The sequence below is a fragment of the Entamoeba invadens genome (assembly GCF_000330505.1).
Source record: "Entamoeba invadens IP1 unplaced genomic scaffold scaff_1105074725885, whole genome shotgun sequence".
NCBI classification, from domain to species: Eukaryota; Evosea; order Mastigamoebida; family Endamoebidae; genus Entamoeba; species Entamoeba invadens.
Genome location: NW_004443720.1, coordinates 115,396 through 129,569, shown reverse-complemented (window position 1 = coordinate 129,569; position 14,174 = coordinate 115,396). Strand labels below are relative to the sequence as shown.

Genomic DNA, 14,174 nt, shown 5'->3' with positions numbered 1-14,174 from the left:
TGATAATATTAACAAAATAAAATTATAAAAAAAGTTTTTAATAAAATACTATAATCAAAACAATACAAATTAATGAAAAAAACAATAATAAACTTTAAAATATAAATAATAAGTGAATTTTTATTTTTTGAAGGTTTTTTTATTAGAATTCTATTTTATAAACTAAATTATTTTTATAATAAAAAAACTTAACTTGTTATTATTAAGAATATTATTGTCATATTTTTCTCTTTTTTAGTTTTAAAAACAACATACAAATTGTGTGGAAATATTTTCTAATATTATGATTATAATAAATACTATATTTTAAGTTTAATTCAATTAACAAAACATTAAAAATTGAATACAACAAATTTCAAGTTTTTTGCTAATTATTGTGTATGATAATTAATATGAAGCATAATTAACAAATTATAGTAACATTTATTTGTGATTTTACAAACACATTAATAAAATAATTTTATTAAAAAAAATAATATATTATATTAGTATATATAATATATAAAATACATATTTATTTTTAAACACTAAAAATGTAAATGATTTTTTAACTTAAACATAATTATACGACAAAATCACTCAAATGTTACAATCCTTGAATAATTCTTACTGAAAAATCACACGTTTTACCACAAAAACATTATTGCCGAACATTAAAAACACATGTTTTTATTGAAAACAAAAATACCTTCAATTAAGAGTAAAGAAACATTATCATCAAGCAAAAACACGAAGATAACCAAAAATTGCAATAACTACCATCTCAAACCCAACAAAAAGAAACATGTATGATAATTACAAAGCTCCCCCAGCCGAGACAAGTGACCTGTATGATCCCTTACTATGTTTTGACCCGAAATTGAACGACTTGAAAAACGAAAATGGGAAGCAGCATGACGAGCTTTTCTTTAACGTTTTTGGTGATTCGTTATATTGTGTTGACGACAGTAAGTCGTAGTCACTCCCAAAGTACTTCTGTGCCATCTCTTCGTGTAAGTGTCGAAGGTTATTTGCAATGGACTCCATACGCTGTAGTTCAAATGCTTCCTTCAACGGGTCATATGCGTACTTCCCCATCTCGAAGTCAACAACTGAAATGAGTCCTTCTACCTTATTCATAATTATAAACAAGTCATTCCTCTGTTTGACGTCCAAGTCTTTCTTTTCTAATAAGTTAGTTGCGTTCGTTGTTAGTTCTTTGATTTGTGGAACTACCTTGTCCACCTCCGAAATTTCCTTGGGCGTGTTCTCAAAGACAAACTCCGAGTTCTTTGGTTGTGGGAAGACCGTGCCTTTCCTTACAAGCTCGGAGTATTTCTCGGCGACCTTACTGAGTTCAACCGGGTACAGTCCACCGAGTAATTGGATGAAAAGAAGTGCGTCATTCTTGACTTCCATATCTTTGACGGCATCCATACAGTCAAAGAAGACATTGAGGTACTGTGCGGTGTTGACACACCTCCTAAATGTAGATGAATGTTTGCAAAGGTGCTTTGTGATCTCGACAATAGCACCGTACTCCTTCTCCGAATGGCTTTGTGTCATTTTTCTAACTATAAGTGTATTAAGTGCCGGCGCTGCGTTCAAAGACTGTTTAACTGAGTCCAAAAGGGCTTTAAGTCTGTTCTCCGTTGCTCCGTAGTCCATAATTTGGTCGAAAAGCTGGTGAAGCGTCAAAATGCGCGACATGAAATTTGAATTGGGAGTTTGAATTTGCCTCAAATTTCATAAAAAAAAGCTTTTCTAATTTAGTAATCTTATTTCGGATAATAAGGTTTTACGATTTAGGTATAGCTTTTTATTGTTTTGCTATTAGATTGGTATAGTAACTCAATTCATTTACAAAATAGAACGATCTTCTCTTCTCATGAATCCCGTTGTTGCGGCCTTGAAATGACCACAGAAGACCAAAATTTGTCGTAGAATTCCATTTGACACCAACTATTAGTAATTGTAAATTTAACTAGAATTATTGCTTGAGATATGAACAAGATTTTTTTGGGAACAAATTAAAAGGTTCCGTCTTATTGTTTCATTTCAGATTTATAACATTTGTTTAATAATGCCGATATTTTAATGTAAAAATAACTATTTTTATAAAAAGGATAACCAACACAAAAGTATATCGGTACACGATTTGTGGTCGAGTTGTTTTTAGTGTTTTCAGAAACAAACAGAACAAAAATGAAATTCGATAAAACGGTATCTTTTGTTTTGTGCTTCTTTAATTCAATCATAGTAATATGTACCCAATACTTTCAGGTTTTTTCCCAATAGAACTGGAATTAAAAAAAACGTTAAATAGTGGAGTGTTTTTTTGAAAGATCGACCAAACTACCTAATGCTCACTATTGCTAATTTCAATATGAAATAATGGACAAGATTTTTATTTAGTGTACAATGTTACTATACCTTTAGTACTTTCCCGATTTATTAGCGGAAAGTAGTTTGAATTATAAAATTCACCCCGAAAAGTAGAGATTTTATGTGGGAAGAAAAAACGTGTTTCCATGTGGAGTGTTTATTTTTATAAAAATTTATACTATAAATATAAATTATTTTACTAATTTAATTGTTTTCAGAAGTTATTATTCTAACAATTATAACTCAACACCGACAAAATAAACAATTTTTATAAAAATTAGAATCAATTTCATTTTTTTTTATTATTTTTTAATTAAAATTTTACATAACTAAATAAACATTATTTTTAACGGCACATTTATTTATTTTAGTCTAATATTTCAAATAAATTCTAAAATTAAGCTCCTTTAAAATTTTTGAAACTTTATTAAATTACTACCTAATGGTAAACAAGTTTGAGAAAACAAGAACTAATTGTATTCAATAATAAACAGTTTTTTAAAACCACTTGGAATATCTATACAAATAAAACATCTTATTTAATAAAACGACATTTTTATTCAATTAAAGGATTTATCATTTTGTTGTTATAAAAATCTAATCTTTAAAACAAAAATAATGATGTTAATGCGTTTCAGAATCAACACAAATTTACGCAATAAAATGAACAGCAAATTGTGTGTTTGTCTTTTTTTATTTACACCGTGTAATGGAATAATTGTTCTACAAATGACAAACACAATTTTTAAATGCATTTGTTAATACTTATCAAACAAATATTCAAAATTGTAATATATAAATCAATGGGTACATATGAATTAATACTCAAGGAGTGTACATTTATTAATATGTACATTCATAATATAGTCATAAGTTGCATATTCAATATACTTCAACAAATAATAGTATTTTATTTAATATAAAGTTAAATTTAAATTAAAAAACTCTTTAAGGTTTTTTAATAACAATTAAATAATAATATTTAATTATATTACTATTAAAATATTTATCGACTATTATCTTATAAAGAAAATCTTACTATTTATATATTACTGACCGATAACATTATTTGGACTGAAGAAGTGATAAAACACATACAAACCATCATTTCACGAATCACAAATAAACAGATGAGTTTAAATTCTCAACAAAATACATTTTGGTGGTTATAATAAATTCTTTGAACTGACTAAAAAATTTTCAAGTCAAAGCAAAATCCTCGAAACGACGAAATAAAAAATGGAGCAATTTTCCTCTAAAAAAGTGAAGACAAAAAGTCAACAACTTCTAAAGGCAAAGTGATGTTTCCATTCACAAGTTCCGACTTATTGAAAGCAACGGAGTATGTTTCTCAATCCCCGAAGCCACAAGACTACATAGACGCAATGGAAAAAGATGATGGCAAATCAATCATATGGGAAATAGTTAAACAGCTTCGGCCTGGTATGTCTCTAGACCGAGTGACCTTACCCACACACATTTTAGAGCCACGGTCTCTTCTTGAAAAGTTGACGGACTATTTCACACACATCGAGTTAGTGAATGAAGCTGCCAATCTTCCAACACCAGAGGAACGCTTTGTGAAATTGGTCCAGTTCTTCCTCTCCGGATTTTATGTGAATCCAAAGACATGTAAAAAGCCATACAACCCATTGTTGGGCGAGTTTTATCGAACGTCGTGGGAACACTCTGACGGCTCAAAAAGTTTCTTTATAGCAGAACAGACCTCACATCATCCACCCATTTCTTCTATATACGCCTGTAATAGAAAAAGTGGATGGGTCGGAGATGGCAACTTACACTTCGTGACGACATTCAACGGCGTGACTGCAAGTGCGGGAATCGAAGGAACAATTCACGCAAAATTCACTAAGTACAACGAAGACTACACTTGGAACTTTCCGAGTGCGATAGTGGGTGGGTTGTATATCCCCCCACTTGTGATGGAGATTGGTGGCGAACTCAACTTTGAGTGCATACAAAGTAAATACAAAGCGACTGTATTGTTCAAGACCAAACCATTTTTTGGTGATGATGGATTCAGAGAAATCGATGGGACAGTTTACAGTCCAAAAGGGGACAAAATAATGAAAATAGTTGGGAAGTACGACAAGGAACTTTTTATCACCGATTTGAGAACTGGTATCACAAAATCGTTTTTTAACGTCGACGAGCTCAAGAAGAAGACTGAAGAAAGAAAAGTGAGGAGGTACGAGAAGTTGCACCCCTTTGAATCGGAAAAACTGTTCAAAAAGGTGTCGGACGCCATTATTAATAACGACCAAGAGAAGGCAATGAAAGAAAAGTTCGTGTTGGAAGAAGCACAACGTGCAGAAAAAAAATTGAACGACGACAACGGAACCGAACACGTCACAAAACTCTTTAAAAAAGACGAGTTTGGGGTGTACCGATACAAATGGGAAAATTGGAATGTATACGACGAAACTACAGAAGGAGAGGAAATTGAAGTTGGAGGTAAACTCGTTACTTTAAAGAAGGGTGAGTCTTTGAATGAAGAGAGAATTATTGAAATAGTGAAAGATGTGCCATATGTCGACTGGGAAATAGATCAAGAACCTCCACACATCATGAAGAGCTTCAGGTTTTTGTTGGAAGACGATACAAATAAGAACAAAAGTGATGGTGTGAGTATCTTATGATCGAATCATTGTTTATTGTTAATTGTTTCTTCTTGTGTTCTTGTTTCTATGTTAATTAGTTACTGATTCTTAATTCTTGTATATTTAATTGTTGTATATAATTTATAGTTAATTCTATTAAAAATCACTATTCCATTTTAAATATATTTTTATAATAAAATATAGTTAAATTTTAATAATCAACAATGATTCGACTTTTAATGGTTGATTTACAAAATGTATTAACTTATTATATTTTAGTTTTTTTTATTATAATTATAATACTTTTTAATATCGTTTTTTCATTTGAAAAATTCAGAATTTTTGCATGATAAAAAAAATTAAATTACACAAATTTCAAATTAAATGATTTGATTAATTTACTAAATAACATAGTTTGAAGTAGTATAAAGTATGGTACATGAGAACGACCAGCAGAAAATAGTTTAAAACTTTATAACTATTTTTAATGGAGAAAAAGATTGAGCTATTGACAAAGAAAACATCCGAGCAGACGTGGAGGAGTCTAACGCCAAAAGCACTCGACAGTGCAGAGAAAAAACACTCCCAAACGCCAAAAATATTGATTGGATCGAAATCAATTGGCATCTCACCACCCCCAAGTAACACGAAGAAAGAGACAATCCAAGCCACACATGTGTTGTGGAAGCCTTCAGTAACTCGTCCCCGGGAAATGTATAATGCGGTTTTGGGAGATGATGATGAAGGTGAACCGATTTATGCGTCGACACGAGTGTCGCCCTCAAAGTCGGCGACTCCTCGGAACTTTTTGGTTCGTTCGAAGTCCTCAAAGAACTATTTCGAGAAGAAAACGCCAGAAATCATCGAAGAAAAGGGGAGCTCACAAAGTCTCTCCGAGTCAAGTCGGGCAGATAGCATTAATGGGAAGAAGACATATAAGAGCGACTCAGATCCGCAATCAACAAAACACTTCCACATGAACAGTTTCATTAAACTTGAGTTTGAACCAAAACAAGGCAAAAGATGTGAGCGACTCTTAGACGCTTCGTTACTTTCTGAGACTCGAGAAGATCTCAAACTGTTTCTTGAAGACGTTGAAAAGTGGAAAACAGCCAATTTGTTAGAACATTTGAATTACTATGGCCGAGTTCGACCAATCAAAGTGTCGTGTATTACATGGAACATTGAAGAGAAAGGAATCAATGTAATTACACTGGAAGGAATGATGAATTCAGTGCAGAAAGATATTGACATTGTTGTTCTTGGGCTTCAGAATTATAAGGGAGACATTATAGAAATGGGGAATGCGATTCTACCGATATTCGAAAGAAAGGGTATTACTATGCAACTAGGTGACTTGATGCAAATTGACTCTATTGGTGTAGTTATCCTGACCAAAACGAGTTTACCAATAAAGAATAAAGGTATTGGATTTACCAGTTTTGAAGATGGGAAGAGGCACAAAAGTCTCAAAGGGTGTGTTGGGGTCAGACTTGAATTGTTTGACTCTTCGATGTGCTTTTTGTGTGTATTAGGAACGAACAACGGGATGGAAGATCCTCTAAAAAAGATAGATGAAGGGATTAAGAAGATGACATTCACAGGGAGGTTGGGGCAGAAGAAAATGGAATATACTCTCGACACCCATGACATCGTTTTTGTGATGGGAGACTTCAAGAGTGAAGTCATTGGGATGGAATATGACGATGTGCTTAAAAATATTGTATCACAAGAATTGGAAGAGTTGCGAAAGAAAGACAATTTAGTGAAGAATTTGTGTATGAAAGAATACTTTGGAGGGTATGAAGAGTTTTGTATCGACTTTGATCCAACTTACCAAATCAAGAGTGGACTCACATCAAAATTCATTACAAACCCTTACACTGAGAAAAAGCCCGGGTGGCCAGATCGGGTCATTTTTAAAACAATTAAACGGCACTACGTAGAAGTGCTTAAATACACAAGCTTCGACTTGTTTGTCAGTCAACACAAACCAGTCATATGCTCCGCTTCTCTTTATCTTCAAGAATTCGATAAAAAGAAGAAAGCCGAGGTTATGTCTTATTTGAATAAGCTCGAAAAGTGTTACACCAAATATGCAAAAGTACATAAGATGCAATAAGTATCGCATTTCATTTATTTTAGTCACTATATTTACACCTGTTGTTTGGTCTACTTTGCAAACTAGTATTATTTGAAACATTACGTTCTGGTTTCATATACTAATAACTAATTATAGTTAAGTATGTATTATTATTTTACTATTACTAAACTATAAATTTCTTAAACAACAAATATTGTATTTTTATTTTTTGAATAAAAAATATTTACTAAAATTTTAATTTCATTATGATTCAATCACCAAGTTGATCTCGATTTTTGAATTTTTCAATATTTAACTCGAAAATGTACCAAAAACACGTTTTTTTGAGATTCAATATATTCTAATAAATTATTATTTGTTAATAGTACATTTCTTTAACTATAAAAATGATAAAAATAACTATTAATTACAGATAACAATCTTAATTATTAATTAATTAATTAATTGATTTGAGATTGAATAAAAAAGAAAACAACTCAAAATAGCTAGTCACCGTCTTACAATGGGAAACAAGATGAAAACAACAAAGATGAGTATCGTTGTTTTTGGCTCGGCCGCTGTCGGGAAGACGGCTTTGATCCACAGATACGTGACTGGAAAATTTATCGACAGATACGACCCAACACTGGACGAGGCTTTGGTGCACAACCCGATCGTCGACAACGTTATCTGCCATTTAAGCATTCAAGACACATGTGGTACAGACCAGTTTGAAACGGTTCGCGAGATGTACGTGACACAAAGTGATGGAGCACTCATCGTGTTTTCCGCCGGACAACCAACGACATTCAAAGACGTTCAGACGTATTATGAAGTCATCAAAAGGTTTAAGGCCGAGAAGGCCAGAGTTGTTGTGTTGGTGATGAATAAAATTGACCTTGAGGTTGTCGTCGATGAAAAAGAGGTGGAGAGTTACGCACAAAGCATTAACGCTAAATTTGTCAAAGCTTCAGCTAAAGACAACACAAACGTCACAGAGTCATTTGAACAATGCATTCGAGGTGTTCTAGAAAGGAAGCCACCAAAGAATTCTTCGAATGGCTTTTGTGGTATACTTTAATGTAAAGTGGTGAGGAAAGTGTTACAAAAGAAGAAATTCAATAAGCTGTGTTCGATCTTATAAAGTTAAAACATAATATTTTTGTTATTCATTTTTTTGGGTTGACTATCATTTATTCATTGATAATACAATTACAATTGATATAATCACTTTTCAATGTGAATTTGAAAAACAGTTATTATTAATTGTTGACAATCTATAATTAAAAATAGATTGTTAAGCAAGAGTGGCCGAGTGGTCCAAGGCGCTCGTTTCAGGTACGAGTCTTTTCGAAGGCGTGGGTTCGAACCCCACCTCTTGCATTTTCTTTTTTCAATTTAATTAAAACAAAGTTTTGTTTTAGTTTGAAAATATCAATTGTAATAAATTAAAAAATTAATAGAAAATTTTGTTAATAAATTATTATTTTAATAAATATTAAAAATAAAAAAAAATAAACTATAAATAATCATTGAAATTACTTTCAATTTGTAAAATAAAAAAATAATTTTATTTTTGGAAAATCAGTTTTTTTTGAAAAGAAAAGAAGTTTTGAATTTTGTGGGTCATATAAAGGGCAAAGTATAATCTCGAAACCATGGAATATCACAGAGAAGTCAACGAGTACATGTTTTATTATAGTGATGAGATAGGAAACGAAAGCAAAAAACTAGCAGACAAGAATTGGACAATTTACGAGCTGAAAAGACGACTTGGACTTGACAATGAAACCAAATTATACTATAAACGATTAGAATTGAGGATGAACTTTTATACAATGGAGGAATGTGGAATTTTAACAGGAAAACTTCTCTATTGTGCTTATAATCCAGAAAAGTATCACAAATCGGGAGGACCTTTTCCTCCATCTAATGGAAAACGCTATAACCGTTTTAGATTTTATTGATTTAATTCAGTAATACAATCTAGTTTTAATTATATTTTTTTTTCAATTATATGTTACTCTTATTTCATTTTCCAATTTTTTTGATTGTGTTTAAAGTAAAAAATATAACAAAAAGCGAAATTCACAACAATTATATTAAAATTAATACCTTTTTTATTTTTAAAAAGGTATAAATGAAAAACAAAAAAGCACAAAATTACGTTATTACAAAGTCACTCGGTCGTTTTATTATATAGAGTCGGTAATACTCGGACTAACCACCTCATAAAGTGATGAAGCAACAGGAGTGAATACACTTTCAGCTTTCATATTTTTGAGTGTCTCTTCAAGCATTTCCTCAGTTATGTTCAATCTCTTTAAATGTCCAAAAAATCTGTTCTTGATATTGTTTGCAGTCCTTCCTTGAATCATTGTACAAATAACAGACCATTTGCGTCCATATTGATTGACTGCTTTCAAAATAAAAATGTCTTCGGTGACAGTCCAAGGTCTCTTCTGGACAATACCATTACTCAAGTGATTTAAATACCTCTCTCTACATTGTTTTCTGGTCCTTCCTGGTATCTTTCGACAAACACTTTTCCAGTTGTTAAGACCAAATGTCTCTACAGCTTCTAACAAGAGTGAGTCTTCGGCTTTTTTCCACATGTTGACAAACTTTTTGTGCTTTGATATCAAGGGCGCTTTAACAGAGAACTCCATTTGAGAAGTAAGATGGGTTTCAAATCCTTTTATTCCTTCAGAACAAATTTAATTTCTAATTTGGAAAAAAGGGAATTTTTTGTAAGTCTAAAAATAAAATAATTATTCGATTAAAAGCAAAAGTACTTATAAAATTATAAAAGTTGTCTAATTTAACAATAAAAATGCAAGAAAACGGGAATAAACGTTTAATCGATCATTGTTATAGAAATTGCCTTGTCCATTTTTTTGACAAAGAAAAAAAAATTATTGATGTATAAAGTATACATTTAGTTTTTTCACATCTGTGTTAAGTTTAAAGCAATTTGTACTACAACAACCGTGTTGAACAACAGGTGGTGCTAAGTTCCGAAATAAAACTTTACATAAACCACATTAGGGTAAATTTAACTCACCGAAATATTTTTATTTATGATTTTTTAAGTTGTTGATTTGAGTAATGGAAAAAAAGACAAAGACGTTGTTGTCTCTTCTTTCGCTTTGAGTAATTGTCTGTTTGGATTATCAATAATAATTCCATAATTATTAGGCGATCAAGCTCTTAACTTGGGCAATAAAACTCCCCTCAAGAGATTAAAAAACATTTCTATTTTTATATTTTTTGTAAAGTCTGTCTAAAAACGTTGTCCATTTGACAAAATTTTACACAAAAATATGTTGAAAAATTTAGGAATTAGGTAAAAACGATCAAATCCCGGTAAAAATTATGAAACGATGTTTTGGGATTGTTTCGAATTGTTTCCCGAAATATTCCAGTTTTGATGGTCCAAAAATGCCTGGACAACGTTGGAGAGCGGACAACGTTTTCAGACTGACTATAATAAATCTTTTTTTTACGAATTTTTTTGGAATATGTGATTACATATAATATATTACATGTATAATAAGTTAAGTTAATTTAATTCGCAAACTGTTATTTCGAATTATGGCAGTACTGATAACTGTTATTTAACTTCACTTTTAAAGGGAGAAGAGTTTATTTCGAACAACAATTTTCATCAATTGTTAATCCGTATTGTATTTATTAAATTTTTTCAATGCATTACATTTCATTATATCATCGTAAAAACAAAAAACAAAAGGTTTTTGTAATTCATAATTAAATGGAGGTGTTAAGTACAACAAAAAGATCGGAATTGACAATTGAATAATAATTATAACAAATTGAATAACAAAATGTAACAAAAAAATATAGTTAATAAATACAAACTCAATGTTTTTAGTTTTTTATTTTTTTTATTATATTAAAATAATTAACATTTTTAATACAATAATCAGATATTATCAAAATAAAAACATTCAAATTAAAAGATTTAAAACAGTTGTTTAAACTTCAAATAATAACAATTCATTTTTATTATAGACAGTGAGTAATGTAAAGATGATTATATTTGTGTTTTAGACATGTTAATTATTTCAATAAAATAAAACAGAGGATGTAACGTTTGTTACAGTCCTGATTCCAAATTGGTTGTTAATAAAACAAAATGGGTTATAAATAATTGAGTAAATTTTTTTAACACAACCCAAATTGAAATGAAACTTCTTTATTTATTATATGAAGTAATATAAATATTAACCACATAATTCCATGATAATACATTTAAAATGATATTCTTCTTTCAATAACTCAAATAAATCACAAAAACACTTCTGTTTAAAATAAAATAATAATTATAACAATAACAGTCTTTCATTTATTTTTCAATTTTATTCTAAAGTTTGTAGATTTTCACACAAATCTTTTTAAAAAAATATTTTTCGCTAACTATATGTTTTAAATATAAATTAGTCTCAAACATTCAAAGATAAAAAAATTTTCTTAAAATATTATTCCCATTTCTACACTTTTTGTTCCAAACATTTATTAGTACTATATTATATTAATAATTTATTTAATAAAAAATCAGAAAAAATAGTATCATTGAACTTTTGGGATTATAATATGCCTTTATGAAGAATATAATTCAAGAATATTATAATAATAAAAATTAAAACTATAATACACAATGGCCACTCCAGTCAACGTGACCATTCCACTTGAAGATTATATCACTCTCCGACTTGTCCACAACCAACTTGAAACAGCGAGGAAACAACATAAAATTTTGCTCGAAGAGCGAGTGAAAAAAAGAAAAGAAATCGAAGACATCCAACTTAAACTTGAATCTAAAAGAAAGGAAATACAAACAACAACAAGGGAATTGGCTTCGTTGAGGGGAGAATGTGAAATCGAAAAACAGAAGATTATCCTCATTTCTAAAATGCCACGACCACTCGAACTCCATCACAAGAAACAAAAGAAGCTCGTAAGAAATGATAAGACATCGAAAATTGTTACAGAAAAAGAGACGAATTGACAATACTTGTGGTAATGTTAAAAGTAAATAAATTTTTAATGTGGTTATGGTTTCTTAACCTTTAAGCTTTTAATGGCTTTTGGTTTTACAATGATCTATAAATAGTCCGATTATTTTGTCGCACTATTGCGACAAAATAAAAATGTTAATATCATTGCTTTTCTTTTGACCTTCATGCTCAATTACAATAATTATAAATTCATTATGTCTTACTCGTTGTCATGTAGTATTTGAATGACATAAATGCTGTTTAGAGTTAATAAATTATATAATAAATACTCTTATGAATAATAAATAATTTGACTAATTAGATATCAATAATTAATAACAAACAATGGGATTCTACTCTTCAATAAAGGATGTGATTCGTAACGTTAATATAAAGTAAAGCCACACTTTTATATTAAAGAAGATTAATGATAAAAACACCATCTCAAATATGATCACTGTTGAGGTGCTAACTGCATTTAAAATAATTAAACAACAAACATAGTATTATTGTTGTCTGTTGCCCTTATAATATAATGATGATATGTCTGTATTAGTAAGATTTGAAATAAAAAACAAAAGATTCTATTCTATTTTTAAAATAGCATCTTTTCTTTTTTAATAACAAATAATGTCATAACAGGTAATATTATTATTTTTAACTATAATTATATTATTCCTTTTTTTAGTAGAATATAATTATTTTCATAAAAATACCAACACCACAAAAGAAATTTTGTGAAAAGAAAAAATGAAAATGTGTTTAGGAAAAAATGAATTAAAAACAATTTAATTACAAATTAAAATGTAAAAACTCAACAAATTAATTCAAAATAACACAACAAATTTATAAAAACATACCCCTTTTATTAAAATATTAAAACAAATAGGCTTTCAAAGTTCAGACACTAAGAATTATAATCATTTTAATACAATAATTATTTAAAGTATATAAAATCGCTATTAATAACGCTGTTTAATGTCTTTTTATTGATAATTGTCTCGTTATATTAAATATAATATGTGTATAATATCAATTTTATGTTTGGTAATCTCAACCTTTAAATCCTTAAACATAAAGCTTCAAACTGAATTAACTTTTTTAGATGTGGTTATTGAGTTTATAAGTTTATAATTTGCTTTTTTGTTCAACTTTGACTTGTTATGCAAAAATGAACTTAAGCCATATGCTGTTTTATTAAGACAAACAGACTTTATTATCAAAATAATATTGGTAATATTATTGTATAAGTTATTTATTAAATAACAGAAGTAATTCAATAATCTTTTTTGACTATAATGACTTAACACCAAAAGAACAGAAACTTTTGAAATAAAATTTGTTGTGTTTTTTATTAACTTTTTTTTTAAAAACAATTTTGAAAGATAAAATTGGAAATTTTTCTTTTTTTCTTTTTTAAACAATAATAAATAATAGTTGTTTTTATTATAAAATACTAATATTATTTAGTATTTTATAATAATTTATAATACTTTATTAATAATTTACTAAAAAATAGCATTTCAAATAACATAGTAAGAAATATGAATTAATAAACATCTAAAAAATACTATTTAAATGGATAATATAATATCCATTCCACTCGAAGAATATATTTCCCTTCAACTTGTACACAACAAATTGAAGTCGGTACGTCAGCAAAACGAATCGCTTCTTCAAGAAAAAGAAACTTGCCGTCTTGAGATTCAAGACATTCAAAATAAAATCATTTTACAACAAGAAATGATTCAGCACACGACGTGTAAACTTGCAAAACTTCGTAAAGAGTGCGAAGTCGAAAAACAAAAAATTGGTCTTATGACTCAACTCCCAAGAGAGGAGCCACTTGTTTATAAAGTTAATAAAACTTGTTGCAAAATCGACTCTTGTGACTCCGAAGAAGTTCTCGTCAAACCTCGCATTTGTATCAATCCAGAGTCTTACGACACTCAAGACGACACCGATTCATTATTTTCCTCTCCACAACTAACAAATGAGAGTTTGGTGTGTGACAAATTTGATAAGAAGCATCCGCGTATCGACTTCGAAATGGACTACCCCGCCCTTCTCAAAGTCTTTTGTGACAAA

The 14,174-nt window shown here is 29.6% G+C and overlaps 7 protein-coding genes across 7 annotated transcripts; 5 read left to right on the top strand and 2 right to left on the bottom strand.

The window, feature by feature from the left end:
- Window positions 1-795: 795 nt before the first annotated feature.
- EIN_047370 (hypothetical protein) lies at window positions 796-1,689 on the bottom strand (the record flags this gene model as incomplete). Its single annotated transcript, XM_004261167.1, has 1 exon — window positions 796-1,689. One exon carries the CDS (start codon window positions 1,687-1,689, stop codon window positions 796-798), a length of 894 nt encoding a protein of 297 aa, XP_004261215.1.
- Window positions 1,690-3,665: 1,976 nt separating this feature from the next.
- Window positions 3,666-5,024, top strand: EIN_047360 (oxysterol-binding protein, putative; the record flags this gene model as incomplete). Its single annotated transcript, XM_004261166.1, has 1 exon — window positions 3,666-5,024. One exon carries the CDS (start codon window positions 3,666-3,668, stop codon window positions 5,022-5,024), a length of 1,359 nt encoding a protein of 452 aa, XP_004261214.1.
- A 448-nt stretch (window positions 5,025-5,472) lies between these two features.
- Window positions 5,473-7,107, top strand: EIN_047350 (synaptojanin, putative; the record flags this gene model as incomplete). The annotated part of the gene is made up of 1 exon (XM_004261165.1): window positions 5,473-7,107. One exon carries the CDS (start codon window positions 5,473-5,475, stop codon window positions 7,105-7,107), a length of 1,635 nt encoding a protein of 544 aa, XP_004261213.1.
- Window positions 7,108-7,591: 484 nt separating this feature from the next.
- On the top strand, window positions 7,592-8,149 carry EIN_047340 (hypothetical protein; the record flags this gene model as incomplete). Its single annotated transcript, XM_004261164.1, has 1 exon — window positions 7,592-8,149. The coding sequence occupies one exon, from the start codon at window positions 7,592-7,594 to the stop codon at window positions 8,147-8,149; it is 558 nt and encodes a 185-aa protein (XP_004261212.1).
- Window positions 8,150-9,263: 1,114 nt separating this feature from the next.
- Window positions 9,264-9,737, bottom strand: EIN_047330 (transcription factor WEREWOLF, putative; the record flags this gene model as incomplete). Its single annotated transcript, XM_004261163.1, has 1 exon — window positions 9,264-9,737. One exon carries the CDS (start codon window positions 9,735-9,737, stop codon window positions 9,264-9,266), a length of 474 nt encoding a protein of 157 aa, XP_004261211.1.
- Window positions 9,738-11,746: 2,009 nt separating this feature from the next.
- Window positions 11,747-12,097, top strand: EIN_047320 (hypothetical protein; the record flags this gene model as incomplete). The annotated part of the gene is made up of 1 exon (XM_004261162.1): window positions 11,747-12,097. The coding sequence occupies one exon, from the start codon at window positions 11,747-11,749 to the stop codon at window positions 12,095-12,097; it is 351 nt and encodes a 116-aa protein (XP_004261210.1).
- Window positions 12,098-13,664: 1,567 nt separating this feature from the next.
- On the top strand, window positions 13,665-14,170 carry EIN_047310 (hypothetical protein; the record flags this gene model as incomplete). The annotated part of the gene is made up of 2 exons (XM_004261161.1): window positions 13,665-14,085; window positions 14,115-14,170. The coding sequence occupies 2 exons, from the start codon at window positions 13,665-13,667 to the stop codon at window positions 14,168-14,170; spliced, it is 477 nt and encodes a 158-aa protein (XP_004261209.1).
- Between the last annotated feature and the right edge of the window lie 4 nt (window positions 14,171-14,174).